General features: G+C 36.3%; 1 protein-coding gene, 1 long non-coding RNA gene and 1 pseudogene across 2 annotated transcripts; 2 read left to right on the forward strand and 1 right to left on the reverse strand.

The window, feature by feature from the left end:
• The first annotated feature begins 332 nt into the window (after window positions 1-332).
• LOC148876763 (uncharacterized) lies at window positions 333-1,247 on the forward strand. Its single transcript, XR_016105390.1, has 3 exons — window positions 333-694; window positions 772-976; window positions 1,157-1,247. It is a non-coding gene; the product is annotated as an uncharacterized LOC148876763 (long non-coding RNA).
• Window positions 1,248-11,702: 10,455 nt separating this feature from the next.
• LOC148876764 (protein CANDIDATE G PROTEIN-COUPLED RECEPTOR 7 pseudogene) lies at window positions 11,703-13,390 on the forward strand (annotated as a pseudogene).
• A 1,836-nt stretch (window positions 13,391-15,226) lies between these two features.
• On the reverse strand, window positions 15,227-16,988 carry LOC148876765 (uncharacterized). The gene is made up of 2 exons (XM_088968720.1): window positions 16,178-16,988; window positions 15,227-16,014 (listed from the first exon to the last, which is right to left on the reverse strand). The coding sequence occupies exons 1-2, from the start codon at window positions 16,337-16,339 to the stop codon at window positions 15,541-15,543; spliced, it is 636 nt and encodes a 211-aa protein (XP_088824846.1). The 5' UTR covers window positions 16,340-16,988; the 3' UTR covers window positions 15,227-15,540.
• Window positions 16,989-17,334: the final 346 nt, after the last annotated feature.

Here is a 17,334-nt window from a genome sequence, read left to right on the forward strand (position 1 = left end):
ATTAACCTCGCATTACTGGATTTAGCTTATCGAACTAACGACCTCTGATTAGAATTCCCCTCCAATCGTTTGTCTCTCTCTTGCCAGAAATCTTAGAATAGTGTGAATGGGACCCCTTATTTATAGCCATGGGCGTGGGAAATCAATTGATGATATGACATGGTGGCAAATCAACGATCAGAAAGGTTACAATGCCAAGATTACAATGCCACATCACGGATAGACATTATCCGCTTACATGGAATCCATTTTTGGGCGCAAAACTACCTCCGGCTGGAATCCATTTTTCTTTTGCTTTTCTTATAAACAATTACGAGCTCGTTTGCTTGAGCATCGAAATACGGACCCTGGGTCAAACAACTCAACAAGGCGACCAACTCAGTCCGTCCGGCGTCCGAGTATCGCGCATCGTCGAAATTCAATATACGGGCGCAGTTGAGTGGGCAAAGGAGATGAAAATCCAATGAGTAGGACAAAAACTTGGGGAAGTCTGTAGTGTAGTCTATACTCTAGACAGAGGCTGAGATGAGTAAAACGGAGGAACCCCAATGCATCTACAGAAACAGTAATGAACCCGTGGAGGTTAGGGTTAGAGATCTTCTCTCTCGAATGACGTTGAGAGAGAAACTCGGTCAGATGACCCAGATTGAGAGATCTGTTGTCAATCCTTCCGCCATTAGAGACCTATGCATCGGTACTCCCTCTCTTTCTGTTATTGTGGGTTCAAAAGGTTCTGCCATTCCTCGTTCAATTCACGAATGCAATTTGCAGGTAGTGTTCTCAGTGGCGGTGGCAGTGCTCCATTCGATGGCGCCTCGGCTACCCTTTGGGCCGATATGGTTGATTCCTTTCAGAAGGCAGCTATTCAGTCGCGCCTTGGGATTCCGATTCTCTATGCTACTGATGCAGTTCATGGCCACAATAATGTATATGGTGCTACCATCTTCCCTCACAACATCGGCCTTGGTGCAACCAGGTTATTTTTTAGCTAATTATCTGCATTTTGGTACCTATTCAATGAGTTTCTTGCTCGTCTTTGCTTCAACTGGAAAAGATGATGAAAACTTAATCCACAAGTTACAAATACCATCAAAACCTATCGTGTGTCTCCACTTTCTTATCTCACTCAATATCCAATTATTTGGATGAGCTATAGAGATGCAGATTTAGTTCAAAGGATTGGGGTTGCGACTGCCCTGGAAGTTAGAGCTACGGGCATACCATATACGTTTGCTCCATGTGTTGCTGTAAGTTTTACTCAAACTGTATATTTACTCAGTTGTTTTTTCTTTTTTTTTTTCCTTCTTTGTTCTTTAGAAATGTTATTTCCCTCTCGTCGTGTATACCTTGTTGGATGGATCATCCATTTTCTCTATATCCATTCGGTTTTTCTTTTTCTCTTTTGTTTCTTATCCTTCTATATGTCATATGCTTCTCAGTGCATTGGTCTTTATCCCCCATTCCTATTTGCTCTGAGCATGTGAAAATAATTTAATTATTATGAAGAAACTTAGAGTTGAGCTTTTAAAGGGCTCAATTTAACATCTCCTGTGAGCCTCAACTGAATATGAAAATCATCAGGTATAATTAGTTTTATCTCATAATTCTTCCCTTATGTTCTTTACAATGAAGTTATGATTATGAGATGAGAGGTTGTATTAACAATGACCTAGAGGGTGCTTGTTTAGGAAGAACAAAAATACCCAGAAAGCTGTTCTTTCTCCATTTTCCACTAGTGCAATGGGAGCTAGTTTCTTTCCAAAACTGTCCTCCCTCTATTACATGTCTTTCCAAGTTCCAACAACTCTTCTTTTATTTGGAAATGCAAGAAAAATTGCTGAATGCAATAGCCCTCTCCATTTTCCTCATTCATTAGCTTACCTCTGTTCCTATTTTCTAATTTTGTAGTGTCTTAGGCCTGGGATACACATTGTGGATATGGGTCCAGAGGCCATAGTTTGCCACTTGCTCCATGTTTTGATGATCATGACCCACTATTGGATGTGTTATTGGAAAACAATGTCCATATAGAAAAAAGCAAAGTAAGAGGATTTTTAACAATCTCACTCGAGATTTAAAAGAAAAAACATTTTCAACCGTCCATTTAAATACAATCAAGTAACATGATAAACTTTTATTGCCAATGATTTTTCTCCCAGCATTGGGTGGGCTTAGGTCACACAATTGTTAAAATTTGAAAGGGCCTGGGCCCAATGCCATGTACAATTTTCAATTCAGGTACCTAGCTTGCACACCTATAGACCCTATTTGGCATGTTTTAAAACTTTGTTAATAACACTAATTTTTTTCCCAAATTTAGAAAAGGAGAAATACAAATGAGAAGTGACAAGAAAACACCCCCAAAATGCACAATAAACTAGATCGAACCTTCCCCCAATGTATGCATTGCTTCACCAAGTAGAAATTGTAGAGAAGATGTGTCAGTTTGTGAGAAGTTGAAAGAGAAAAAAGAGAAACACAAGTTCAGATCTGTTAGAGTTGATCAATATGATTGAACAAACAAAAAAAAAATGTATTTATATTAAACTTACGTGAATGGACAATATTGTCCTTATAAAGAAATAAAAGAGAAGTACACTAATGTACACGCCTATTACAATACAAGAAAGAAGAATAAAAATACAGTGGAATTACAAAACTACCATTTATCTTCTCTATGCTCCCCCTCAAATTGATGTTGGGGTATAAGCATCAATTTGTCCACAAGGAAATTATGTCGGGCCTTGGTCATAGCTTTGGTGAAGAGATCTACAAGCTGTAGGTTTGATGAAACATGTGGGAGAGAGATGTGACCCGTGTGGAGGTCATGAATGAAGTGATAATCCACCTCAATATGTTTAGAATGCTCATGAAATACAGGATTGGATGCAATCTTGATTGCGCTCATATTGTCAGCAAACAGAGGAATAGCAAATGAGTGATCAATGTCCATGCCATGAAGTAGAGCCTTATGCCAAACTATTTCACTACATATTGAGGACATGGCTCTATACTCGGCTTTAGTAGATGACTTGGAAACAGTTTGTTGTTTCTTGCATTTCCAAGAAACCAAGGAATCACTAAATAACTGACCTGAGTGAGTGCGAAGTGTGGTTGATTCTAGGAGAGATCTAAGGGTTAACTCACTAAAACACTCATGATTCTAAGAGGGGAACAAGGCCAAAATGTTCCAAAATAAAAGAACCACCAAAGAAATGGTGAGTTGAGCTGGTTGGCAGATTATTAGTTATGACAAAGAAGAAAGGTTGAAGGAGTCTGACTTCATTTGTACTCCATAACATAGTCTGTCATACCTAAGTGTTGACTGGAGTTCAAAAGACATCACCATGAAAACTTTTTTCACTACGATGCTCAGGATATCCGATCTTGTAATTTTAAATCTTGTGGGGGATTGTTTGATGGAGATTCAAAATTTCAAGAATGTCTCATCTTTCCCTTATGTTATTGTTTTGTCTTTTTCTCCTTCTTCCTTTAAATCAATGGGAAAAATCTTTGTCCCACATTGCTGAGAAAGGAGTTGTGTTTGAGTATATCTATAGACTTGCTCTATCTATGTGTAGAAACCCATAGGAGGAAAGCAATATAGATGTTCACATGAATGAGAGAGGGGTTGGAGGAGTGCGTGTCCGTGTACGTGTATGCACGTGTCTCACCAAGAGAGGGGTTGGGATTGACTTTTGAATTTCAGATTTATTTTTTAAAATGTTTTTTTTTTTCTTTTTCATGTCTCTTCTTCTCTATGTCTCTTCGAATAGGTGCATTGTTTTGAAGAAACATCTCAATGAAAAGACACTTCTGTGTCCATTCAAGTGACTATGAACACTCTATAAAGAGAGTGTCAGTCGACCTAGAAACACTGACTAGTGCACACAACACAATTCTATTCTCTGTCGAGTGTCAGATTTCTAAGCATCATTCCTGGTGGTTTGCAGAGGTCTGGTAAGTGAGTGCACGCCTACCAGTGGCTTGTGGGTTGTTTTATCATGGAAATTAATTTGCATTCACCCAACTACATTGTAGGGGGCAAATGCGGTTTTAAGGAGAGTGACCAAGTGGCACAGCTCACTCCTCCTTCTCTTTGCAATTTCTCAGATTCATCACCGCAGTTCTACAACATTAGCGTGTCTTGGTTTGGAAAGAAATTACTGATAAGTTCCATTTTGCTTTCTGTTACTATTACTTTACAACATTTGAGAACCGGAGGAACTATCAAGGCATTGAGAGAAATTGGAATACAGTTGAAAGGTCGCATTCTAATTCGATTGAAGGATGAGACAAAGCTAAACAAAATTGGAATAAGGATAAAGAACAAAACAAAGCTAAATGAGGTGAAGGCTCAACTGCTCAAAGTCAAAATGACATGAAGAAGAACCTCTCATTGTGGGACTTCAATTTTTGGGCATTGGCACTGTTATTGATATTTATATCTTTGTCCTCATCAACCAAGAGGCTAGATATGACAATGCTCCTACTGTTGTCATCCCTTATGTTGTCTCTGGCTAAGAATGGCAACGGGTAGGGTACCCGTGCAAATTGCCTTACCCATTCCTAGATCCGCCTATGTATCCCTGATTCCAAACCCATACCAAAAATTTCCTAAACCTATCTTGCCCCAAACCCATCTTGACCTTTCCTACCCTTTTAACCCTTTGACCAAATGTTTTCTATTAAAAAAATTGTTACTTAATGCTTATAGTGTGACTTGAACCAAAATCAATTAATGATAACACCAAATCTCTTAGTACTACCTTAGGCCAATAAGCCATCTCGCTTTTTGTGTTATTTAATGAAATAAAATAGATTTTATTAACTTTTGTATTCATTAAAATAATTAATACATATATATGATTAACAATTTCAACTAAAAATTAAAAGAAATAATATTTAAAAATAGCATTTTGTAACTAAATGAAATAAACAATCTATCAAATCCAAATTTACATCAAATGATGATTTTAATCAAAAGAAATTTATACAAATAAAATATTAATAATAGAATAATTATCTTAGTACTTAAAATTTATAAGTTTGTGCATGATATATAATATAATAGGTTCATATTTATGCATCCCGGGTATCGGCTATCAGATACACTAAAGTCAAAACCCAAACCCATCCCAAACTCTATAGGTTTTAATCTAAAATCCCAAACCCTATAGCATTTTGATTAATGGGTCCTTATCTTTCCAAGCTGAGCCATAATAGGGTGGAACTAGAGGTGAGGGGGAGGAATAAAGGAGAGGAAGAGAGAGAGTTGGGCTCAGGATGGGGAATGAACGACGGTTGAGAGTCGGCTGTTGCAGTTGACAAACGTATGGTGATTGGTTGCAATGGCAGTGTAGGGGGAGAAGAAAGGAGGGAGTAGTTCTAGAAAAACGAAAATGAGAATCTATTTGAGAGGGCTAACAAAATTTGATACGTGGAATTAAGTCTGAACTCCGTTAGTTGTGAAGTTAGAATGTAAATGGTGTTGTGGCTGCTCTATCTTGGCAGGAATAGAAAGTTTTCGAGGATGCAAGCTCCCATTCACGAGGCTGATCAGTCTTGGTTAAACTCGAGTTGGATAAAGTTGATTTTTTACTTGTTCTTTGTTTCTCTCTCTCTCATTTGGTTGGTCAGTCATGGTCTTTAATTTTAATACGGTCAAGGGTAGTCGAAGTAAACTCCTTTCAGAAGGATATGGTTGATGTGCTTGATGCATATCATTTAAACAATGACTTTGAAAATGGGTTTGGTCTCGCACTAGCTCAGGTCAATTTCCTGAACCTACATTGCCACTTCTATAATGCAAACAAACTAATAACTAGTAACTAGCCGGTTTTTAATGGCCGAGTCGATGTTGTGATCCATGTATAATCTTCTTAAACCGCAAGATGAGACGATCAACAAAATTAAGATTGTGGACTGAGGGGTATATATGAAACTAGGCTGAGTTGATTCCAATCTTCCATAGAAATGTTTGCGTTTTCTATTTCTTTTTACCTTTATTTTCTAGTAATAAAGTAAGTTTTCAACTAAAGGCATGAAACAATGACTGAGAGATATCAACGATCTATCTCCACCTTTTCGTTTTCTTCATGGGTTTACATAGGTGTAGCCCACCCCCCTCCATTAACTACCAACGCTGCTGTCAGCTTTGGTCCTAGTTCTCTACTCCGACGAGTCAGATATCCTCAATATAGCGAAATAAAACTGCCATGCGAACTGCAAGGCTGGTATGGACCGGTGGAGTGAACGAGGGCTGATCCAGAGGAATAGGAAGTATGCAATATTATATTTACCAAAGTGGCAGAAAATGAGAAAAATTAATAAGTATACCACTATTAGTTGGGCAAAAATGTCCTCTAAATCGGAGCTTAAAAGAAGTCTCTAAGTCACTCTTTGCACCCTGTTGGAAAACAACTTTGTCTGAAACATCTTTTCAAGTTTGGATTTCCTCCTTACAAAATTGGTCCTCATAGGCACCTCATAGCCCTTGTATCTGTACATCAGGAACATCTCCCTCATGGCAAGCCTGTGCCCACACCGTTCCAACTGCCAGTTGCAACCTTGTATTGGGAATATCTCCCATCCCTCAGTGCAAAGCTGTAAAGGCTGCTCTAATGGGGTTTGCCCTAGCGGAAGCTAAACTCATCTCCCTTTGTGAGGAAAAATCTGATTTACATCTTGCCATGTGTGAAAAACAAGTCTACTTTTGTCAAAAATGTCATTACCAAAAGTTTGTCCTACCTATGGCATTTTTTTGCATAAAGTGGTTGTCCTCAGATTTGAACCCATGTCTTCATGCTTGTAAGAGCCTGAAATTGTACCAATACACCAAATAATGGTCTACCTTGGTAAGTTTTACTTTTACAAAATATCTAGAGAACCAGACCAGACATCGACTCAGAAAAGGGAGAGGTTCATGGGTTAGAGGTAGAGGTACAAGTCAGGTGGGTTGGGTAGCGTTTTAGCTCAACCTAGGCCCAACCCTAAGGTCAATTAGCCCCCACAAAAGTTTTTCACACACAAATGTTTTATGCACTTGTGTTGGGCTTGGGTTGGTCAATTAGCCTCCACCAAAAATTGATATAATACATGTGTGTATATGTATGCATGTATACGTATGTGTATAGTTTATCAAAAAAGTATGCATATATGCATGTATGCATGCATATGTGTCTACATATGCACACATACATGTATATAATTGGGTTGTGATAAAGTTGGGCTGGGCTTGGGCCTCTTAAGGGCTAGGCCCCAACCCAACTTGAAAATTTTAAAAACCCAAAATTTTGGTTCTAGGCCTAGTCCAAGGACCAAAAATTTAAGCCCAACCTATGTAAAATTGCAGGTTGGGTCGGTCAGGGCTTGGGTTAGGCCCACCCAAGTTGCACCCCTAGTTAGAGGTTCAACCGGGGTTGAACCATGATGACATAATATGTATGTATATTTTATAGTATATATATATATATATATATATATATATATATATATATTATTTTAGTTTTGATTCTGTATATTAAAAATTAAGATTTGAAGCAAAAAAAATGCATCTTTTTATCAAAAATAGTGGGGCCATACGTCTTTGGTGCCTTGGGAACTCATAGATCTCAAAAAGTTAGCCAAAATCTAAAAAATGATCACGACAATCAGACATATGAGAACAAAATTAATGCGTTCAGAAGTTTACACTTATGTGCTAAAAAAATTTCTAAAAACTAGCTAATTTTCTAAAATTGGGGCTGGGTCATACGTTTTCCAATTCAATTGTCCGAGTCACCAGTTTTGGCGAATTTTTTACCTAATGCAGTTTTGGGGGTATGATTGAACAGACAAGGGGTCCAGGTCGTGATTCAATTGGTCCAACTGGCCAGTCTGGTCCGATTTTATAAAAATTGCTTTTACATTAAAAGGGTAAATTACAAAGACCCCTCTATACTATGGGGTCAAAGACAATTACCCCTGAACTTATATTTGCAAAAAATACCTCCATTTTTCCAAATGAAACCAACTAAAATAACAAGAATCATTCCACCAACTTACAAAAACAAGTTTTTTTAAATTCTTATTTCATTTCACTAACATGTATGCCTCTCTTCACCTTAAAATCTAAAAATTATCCACTCCTTTCTACAATAAATCAAGAAACTATGAAAACCAAACAAAACCTTAAATTTATATCTATCATAAAGGAATCTCTACCATTTCATTTATTAGAGCAACTCAAAAGACTTCAATTTTATATTCAGAAAACTAATTGAACATAAATGGTTCAAATAAACAAGAAAAAAGGGTAATTTGGGAATTGGCAAATTTTTAAACTACAAATGAGAATTTTTTTGAAGTTAATTGACAAAACTATAATGAAGAAGGGTGTTTTGTCGCTATGATTGTCAAGGGTCGGGTGTAGATAGAACCGATTCAAAACTGATTATTAGTTAAGACAAAATCACAAACCCAAAACCATCTCAATTAATAGTCTCTAGACCCGATTATACTGAAAACTATATTTCTTTATTTATAATATCATAAAATATAAATTTTGATAATATAATCTTAATAAAAATTATAGAAAATGCTAAATTATTTATATGTTAATAAATTAACCATTTTAATTAATATTATCCTCGTTACTATCTATCAAATTTATCATTTCAATCACAAAATATGATAAAAATTATAAAAAAATAAAAAAAAATGATATATTTAATAAAATAATCAATTCTAGGTTTGAATCAACTTGGAAAAGGCAAGAATTAGAAATGACCCAATCCATTGATCTATTTGTCACAAAGTGAAAGTTTAGGGGGTTAATTGTTATTGACCCCATAGCATAGGAGGTCTTTGTAATTTGCTCTTAAAAATCACAATTTTGAAAATAATATTCATTGAAAAAATCCACAAATAAAAGATGGGGCATATGGTTGATATAAATTGTGTTTGAACATATTGCCAATCCAATGGGTTCTTTATTTGATGGACAGTTTCAAATGACACTAGATCCCTCCATGTGGTACAAATACGTGCATTTGTTTATGGAAGTTCCTTGATCAAATTAAAGAGAAACCTTTTTCTATATATGTATAATTATAATAGGATAAATTGCAGATTAGTTTCCTATACTTTGGGGCAAGTCTCACTTTAGTACCTAAACTTTAAAATGTGCCATTGTAGTACCTAAACTCCCAAAATCTACTAGTTTAGTACCCATCGTTAGTAGTCTATCCATTATATGATGCATGTGATGTCACATGCATTTTGAAACATTTCAAAATTTCAAAATCACCCTTTATAAAAGAAACTATTCATTGTCTTCTTCCTTGAGACTAAACCAGAGTAGTGGTGAACAATCTCAAATCTAACATTGGTTACAAGTTTACAACTATTATGTGAAAACTATTTCCTCCATGGATTTTAATATATATATTTTAGCTCTTTCCATTCTCAAATAAATAAACTTATTAAAAAACAAAAAAAAAACTGAATTTATTCATTAATCACAAGGGTTGATTACAAGTATGAACTTAGGTTTAGGTTAGGGTGGTTTGGTTGGGTTAGCCCGAACCCAACTTGAAAAATTAGGGTGGTTGGGTTAGGTTTGAAAAGTATGAACTTATTGGGTTGGGGTTCAAGCCTTGACCAATCCAAACCCAACTTAACTAGGAATAGCAATGGAGTGGGCTCAGGGTGTGGATCATATTCCTCATCCCTGCCCCCGATTCTGAAATTAACCCCCGTCCCCGTCCCCGATCCTTGTTGGGATAAAATTTGTCCTCCATCCCTGATCCCTAATGAGGATGGGTTCCTTCTGGGGACCCGAATCCCCAAAACTTTTTTAGATAATATAATTTTTTTTGAAAAATAAATTTACTTAAAATAGATAAAAATTTAAGTTATAAATAATATTTTCAATATGTTTTGATATATATATACATATATAATATAAATAACACACACACACACACACACACACACATATATATATATATATATATATATATATATATATATATATATATATGTAATCAAGGTTGGGCAGGGCAGGGACCTTAATCCCCATCCCTGACCCTGACCCCGATCAGGGTTTCTTATTAATCCTTGTCCCCGTCCCTGCCCCAGAAAACAATCCCCATCCCCGACCCCATCATGTCGAGGAAGTCGAGTCCCTGTCAGGGATGGGGAAAATTGCCATCCCTAAACTTAACTTCATATTTGCATGTAGAAATGCTATATAAATATGTATTTATGCATGTACATAGTACCTACTTGTGTTTATAGAGAAAAATGCTAAATATAGAAATTTTATTAAAAAGATAGGCAAATCTATAATATTTTATATTCATTCATATTACCAAATTAAAATGTGTGATAAATAAGAGTTATTTTTATACATAAAGAAATGTACAAATTTTGTGAAAATTTTTGACACATTATAACTATTATCATCATCATCATTAATAGTGCGAGTTGTGACGGGTTAGGTCAGATTGAGGTTAACCCTAACCCAACCCTAAGTTGTTAAAACCCTATCCCCTACCCAAAAAGTTTGTGTTGGGTTTAGTTCAGGTTCAAGTTGGGTCCGACTTCTCTACTTTTTGCCAAATGTACTTATTTCTTAGATTCTAAGGGTTCATGTTAATTAAATATATGTTAGCATTATTATGTAAAACAACATAGTTAATGTTTATAAAACATCAATTTAAATTAAAAATTCATGATATGCAATATACATGCATACATGTATAGATAGATAAATATGTATACATAAATACTTGTAGAAAAATATACAAAAATACATAGATACATACATCTATGGATGCATAGTTGTATACGCGTACATACATTAGACATCAAGTGTAAATAAATTTGAGACTAAAGGTTGACTTGTTGACTATTGGGTCAGTTTAAATTTTGTATTTCATTTTCATTATCAATAAAAACTTGAGTCTTCTTTAATATAATTAATAGAAAATATTAGAGATGTGTCAAAATTTTGGATATTTTTTATTTATTTAATTTTACACTTATTCCCTTTTAATTAGTTTTATATTATTAAAAGTAATGAATTTAGATCTAATTTATAGAATTCATTAGTGAGTAAAATAGGAATTAATACCTTAGACATAGGACTTAATGAGAGAAAAAGAGAATCGAATGAGGTGAAAAGTACTAATTCAAGTGCTTCCAAAATTAGATAAGGACCAAATTCAAAATCAGGGATGTATTTGGATATTAAATTTTGGGGTTCAACCATGATATGGAAAAGATATGATATCTTAAAAATTTTTGACTAGTCAACTGAAGTCGTAAACATAGTAGCCAATTAGGTGTAATTGATCAAAATTCATGGGTGGATTCTGATTATTCAAAATTTTTTCCATACTATATCTTTTCTGCATCATAAATTTTCCCTAAATTTTGACAGTCTTATTTTGAAGATTTAAAAAACTGACTAAAGCTGAGATCTAATGACATTGGACATGTTTGTGGGTTTTATAGGGTTAGGGGCCACATAACCTGCAAGCTATTCCATGTTTGAGCATTAATGGGACCCAATATCAGATTAATTCTACCTGAAAGTTAGCTATTGGCACAAAGATCAGCTTGTATACAAGGTTCTAGCCTTCTAATATTACTATACTACCTACATTAAATGGGTGATAAAAGGAAAAAGGCATTTTTACCCTTGAACAATCAAAATGGTCAATTTCAACCTTAGACTTCAAAGAAAAGGCCAATGGTAAGCAGATAACACACGTGTTGGTGACATTGATTATAATCCATTAAATAATAAATTAAATAATAGGAAATACTGACGTAACATTGATAAACTCAAAAAACTGAAAATTTGTAAGTGAGTTCCATTGAATAAAATAAAAATAATTTAAATTATAAATTAATAAATGTTGAAAATAATATATGGTGAATCCCATTTAAAATTTCCTCCTTTAATTAGGCCCCATTTAATTTTTTTTGGGATTTTTAGATTGCACTCCACCTTAGAATTCTGATTTGAATTTCAGACTGAACAGAAAAGACCCCAATTTTTTTTTTCTTTAATAGGTGGGTCCTCTCTCTCTACCAAATCTAGCTCCCCATCTTCTCCCTCCTTTCCACCCACTACTGCCATTGCAACTCTCAATAGCTGCGGATGATTCTCCCTCCTTTCCACCCTCCATATCTGCTGCAACTCTCTCTTTGCTTCTGCAACTTTTGCATCATGGGAAGAAATATTCTCCCAGTCCTCTTCATTGAGTTCCTATTTCTCCTTCCCACACTGGTTACGTTACCGTGGCAGTCAACGATGTATTACACTTCTTCTCTGTCCCAACCCGATCCCTCTTGATTCGGCTTCTTCCTCCTCTGGAGGAGACCCTCCGCCCTCATTCAAGTCCTCATAGAAGTCGAGCAAAACCCTAATTCTGCGTCCTTGACAGTCATTACATCATCATTTCCCTCTTCACATTCATAGTCCTCTTAACAGCCCAACGCACCTCCATCAACAATTCGTACCCCGTCATCGACCCCAATGAATACACTCTCTTCTTCGCTAATTGCGCACCACAGTCAGGTCACCATGGCAATTCGTACTGAGATCAACAACATTGACAACGACGTCAAAGACTACCTCCCCGCAGGCCAGACCCAGCTCCCTATGCTCTCTTTCTTCTTTCTCCCTGTCCTACTTAGCCTTCTTAGTGTTTTGGATCTACATTTGCTACACGAACAAGCTCTCAGTCCACTGGATTCATCTCTGGATGTCTGATTTTCTCCTTATTAAGGCCTTGAATTTGATCTGCGCTGCTGCGGATAATACTATGCCAAGGTCATTGGTACCCCCTACTGTTGGGATGTTCTGTTCTACTTGTTCCAGTTTCTCAGGGTTGTGTTGCTTTTCACTGTCATCATCTTGATTGGCACGGGATGGTCGTTCTTGAAGCCGTTCTTACAAGAAAGGGAGAAGAAGGTTTTGATGATTGTGATCACACTTCAGGTTCCTGCAAATTTGGCTTCTGTTGTGATTGGGGATATGGGCCCATTCATTAAGTATTGGGTAACTTGGATTAAGGTGTTCTTGTTAGTTGAGGGAGACATCCAAGACTGATGGCAAGGCTGCGAGGAATTTGGCTAAGTTTACGAGAATTGTGGTGTTTGCTCTCAGAACGATTGCTACTAACAAGTATCAGTGGGTGAGCAATGCGGATGAAAGACTGCAAGTCTTGTTTTCTACTTGGTAGTGTTTTATATATTTTGACCTGTTGAGAGAAATGATTTCTTTGTTCTCGATGAGTATCATCCGCCGCTGTTGAGAGTTGCAAAATGGCGGTGGCAGGTGGAAAGGAGGGAAGACTGGGGAGGGAATGGGGAGGGAAATTCGGTAGAGTGAGTGAGAGAGTCATCAATTAAAGAGAAAATTTTAAGTGGATCACACCTATAATTTTCTTCAAGCGAATTGGACAAGGAATTGGTCAGGGGTTTGGTTTTCAAGTCAAACGGATGGCCCGTCTTAATAAAAAAATTAAAAAGTTCAAACGGTTCAACCACCCGGATCAATGATTTACTGACCAAATCAATATTTTTTGATAAAATTCCAGTTTTAAGGAAAAATGGAATCGATCACCTAATCAATTCCTCCTTTTGAAAATCATAACTTTCTCTTAAAAGAGAAAATTTTAAATGAAACCCACTTATATATTATTTTCAATATTTATTAATTTATAATTTAAATGATTTTTATTTTATTTAGTGGAATCCACTTGCAAACAAAGTCACTAGTACCGTGCATTATTTAACGGATTATAAATCAGTAATACCGTGCATTATCTACTTACAACTGACTTTTTTTTTGAAGTCTAGGATCTAAATTGACCTTTTCCATTATTCAAAGCAAAAGTGCCAGCATAATACAAGGGTTATGAGAACCGTTAGTCCAAATATAAAAGTCATTCTATCAAATTGGTTTATGGCATATCCATATTTTTAAAACTGGGATACGAGGTCTTTTAGCCAACACTCTCATAATAAATATACTCTTATGTCCACCAAGTTTTTTAATCTGTTTTCTTTTTTCTATTTATTGTTAGATATTAAAATTATTTTTATTTAAATACATATATAAATAAATATAATATTATTGGCTAATTATAGAGTGCTTTAAATTTACTCATGAAAAGATCATTTCGGTGATTCTTTATGAAATTGTTAGCTGTGCTTTTATTGTGAATGACGTTATAATTAAAATAATAAAAGGATTCCCACCAACTATCATCCGATATTCTTATCATTATGATCCTGCATCCCTCACTTAATTTAATTCAGGGATACCATAAAATAAATTGTCCTCAGTCCTTCACTACAATGAATCAATATTAAGCAAAAATGTTTTCCTTAATTTCAACTGTGAATAAAGAGATTCACTACGAAAAGCAAATTTGATTTTCTTAAAAGTCAATCTAAAACATATCTACTTACAATTTGGTATGTTTAGCTATAAAATGAAAATTTTCTTAACTTGTAATTATAATAGTCTTTAATAACTAATAAAAATTTCTTATTTCCATGATTAATTATAGTCTGTGCGCGCGTGGCCGCACACATACACAAGTGGGTGTAAGCAAACACGCATGAAGTGAACGCATCTTCAATTCCTAGCTACTTTGTCAGGTCAGGTTTTAACTTTAAGCAACTGAAACCATAACCCCACTTTCACCCAAAACAAAAAGACTGTAAATGTTTTTACCAATAATCATATAATATATATATATATATATATATATTATATTATAGATTCATAGTCTAACGACGTCAAGACAAATTTTAACGAGAGACCCTTTGTCTTTGTCATTGTATATATTCTATTAAAGGGCAGAGGCTGACTCTGTATGGTACTCGGCACTTGAAAGTACAAGACTACAAGTAACGCATAGGAATTGGTGGAGGGTTAATGTTGGGGAGGAGAGGGTGGGTGGGTTAAGAGTTATAAAAGTGACGTAGTGAAGCTCCCATAATAAACTTATGGAAATTAAAGGGTTTCAGTTTCACGTTCACCCAAAAAGGTATATAGGTCAATATACATTTGGGTGTCACAAGAATCTAATTGTGTGATCTCGCCTTCACCTTAGAATGAACACACGTCAGGGTCACGTAAAGCTGTCACAAATCCATAATAGAAACATCTCTACAAATCAGAATAAGAACTACTAGCTAAAAGAGTAAAACCTAATTAAAAGTTAATGCACTACTTTTTCCTTCTTTTACATTAGATTAGATAATAGGATAATGAGCAATCCTTACAGAAAACCCCATTTCTTGTCTATTTACATCATCAGAATTTACTCTCTCTTTCCCTCTGAGTTTCTAGTTTCTAGTATTATTCTTTGGGTCTTTGCATTTTCTTTTCTTACAGGAGAAAAGTGGGTTGAGGCCGGAGAATAGAGCCTATATAGATAGATGAGCCAAATAACGGTTAAAGACAAGACTACGAGTAGCTAGGTGGTACTAAGTTGGCATCTTAATAAAAGAGGCAGTAGGCCTGATTTAATCCTTACAGCACAAAAGCCTAAAGCCTGGCTTGAGTAGGTTGGGAGGACTTTGGTCCGGAGGGTGCATGAATTTGCAGTTGGGGCATGCAGGAGACGACTTGCATAGCATGACCAACATATGACATCGCTTGCACACGGCCGCTACCATTTCCTGCTCATCTGATTCCGATGACACCCATGAAGGAGGAGTAATCGGTGCCATCCTGCCGTAGCAGCTGCCGGAATTCTTGGATGGTGGAATTATACTATTGTTTGAATTGTTGTGTAGGAGGTCACCATCACCGGTCTCACGCTTTGTTGAATTGTCATCCCTCTGGCTCTGGCTCCGGCTCCTAAGGGACTCGCAAGTGAGGTTGAGCTCCAGGTCCAAGCTGATGTTGCTGCTGGGACTCGAACGCTCTGGGCTTTGCCTTGGATCCTTAGAGGTTCTTTTCTGGGTCCTGGTGTTAAAGAAGTGTATCTGTCCAGACTGCATCCATCGATAAAACACAAGAAAACATTATTAGTTCGTTTATCTTTCTACCCTGGATAGGATCAGGCGATCAGCTAGCTGCATTTCTATTACTGTAATTGAAAGGATAGATGATGATGATAAGCGTATATAGGCAATCTTTTTGACATACGCTATATACCTTGATATCGAGGCATCGTTGCCACTCCACAGGTAAGGGCCTTTCGAGTTGGAGCTCAATATCAACCACGGCCTTTGATAACTTGGATTGCTTCTCGAAATCCTCTTTGACATCTATTTCTTCCCATCTCCTCTTCTTTGACGAAATCTCCAACTCTAACATGGTGTTCTCCTTTGATTTAGAGAGGTGATATCTTGAAGGAAAATCAGGGCACTCTCTTCTTCTACTTCTTCTTCTTCTTCTCTCAACTGACTCCTCCTCTGTTTGATCAAATGCTGAATTCTAAGCGGGTTTATATAGACCGAGTTCGAGCCATATTTGTAAGAAGAAAGGACTGAAAGCCAGAATCTAATAGAGCAGCTTTAAAAGGACATTTAAAAGGTCCCACCTCGCTCATTGAATTTAGCTCCGAACGATTGTTAAAGCCAATTAAGGTAGCCTATGCGCTCTCCTAGTGTATTTACAACGAGACCTCAAAATTAAGTTGGTTTTCATGGAAGAAAACAACACCAACCAACCTGGGTTCTTACGTGACTTGATGTCATGTACGAAGAATGCCTGTTACGCTTCCAGATCATCCTCGACTTCGAGGCTAACTGCTGAAGCTAAAGCCAATAAGCCGAGAGCTAGCTTGGCTTGAAGAGTTAATGGCAATAAGCTGTGGCATTCAGAGAGAGAGAGAGAGAAATTACAATCATACACAGGAGGAGAGCAAGCCAGCAAGGAATGGAAAGATCATTTAATGGTGGAGTCTGTGTACAGTTGAAGAAGGTTTGAATGCTTATCGCTCTTCAATAAATCCAACTTCCGCACTTGGGTTGCCCAAACAACTGACTTTAAAGCCTCTCAACACCCTTAAATCAGGAGCTATTAAAACAACCACAACCTATGAGGCATGAATTAAATAACCCCTCTCTCTCTTTCTCTCTCTCTCTCTCTCTCTCTCTCTCTCTCTCTCTCTTCAGAATGCCAATATTTCTTCCCATCACTACTCTTCCTGAATAGTTTTATTTCTTCACCATTTAATTTTTCTCTTCCTCGTCTTCTTTGACCACCAAACCCCCCTAGCTCTCATATTAACTTCTACTCATGTTATTTTTGTGAACATTTTTATTTATTCTTGTGCTAAAACATATTACAATTACCTTTTTACCCTT

Source organism: Nelumbo lutea, chromosome 1 (assembly GCF_056320005.1).
Source record: "Nelumbo lutea isolate HS-2025 chromosome 1, American lotus-T2T, whole genome shotgun sequence".
Lineage (NCBI taxonomy): Eukaryota > Viridiplantae > Streptophyta > Magnoliopsida > Proteales > Nelumbonaceae > Nelumbo > Nelumbo lutea.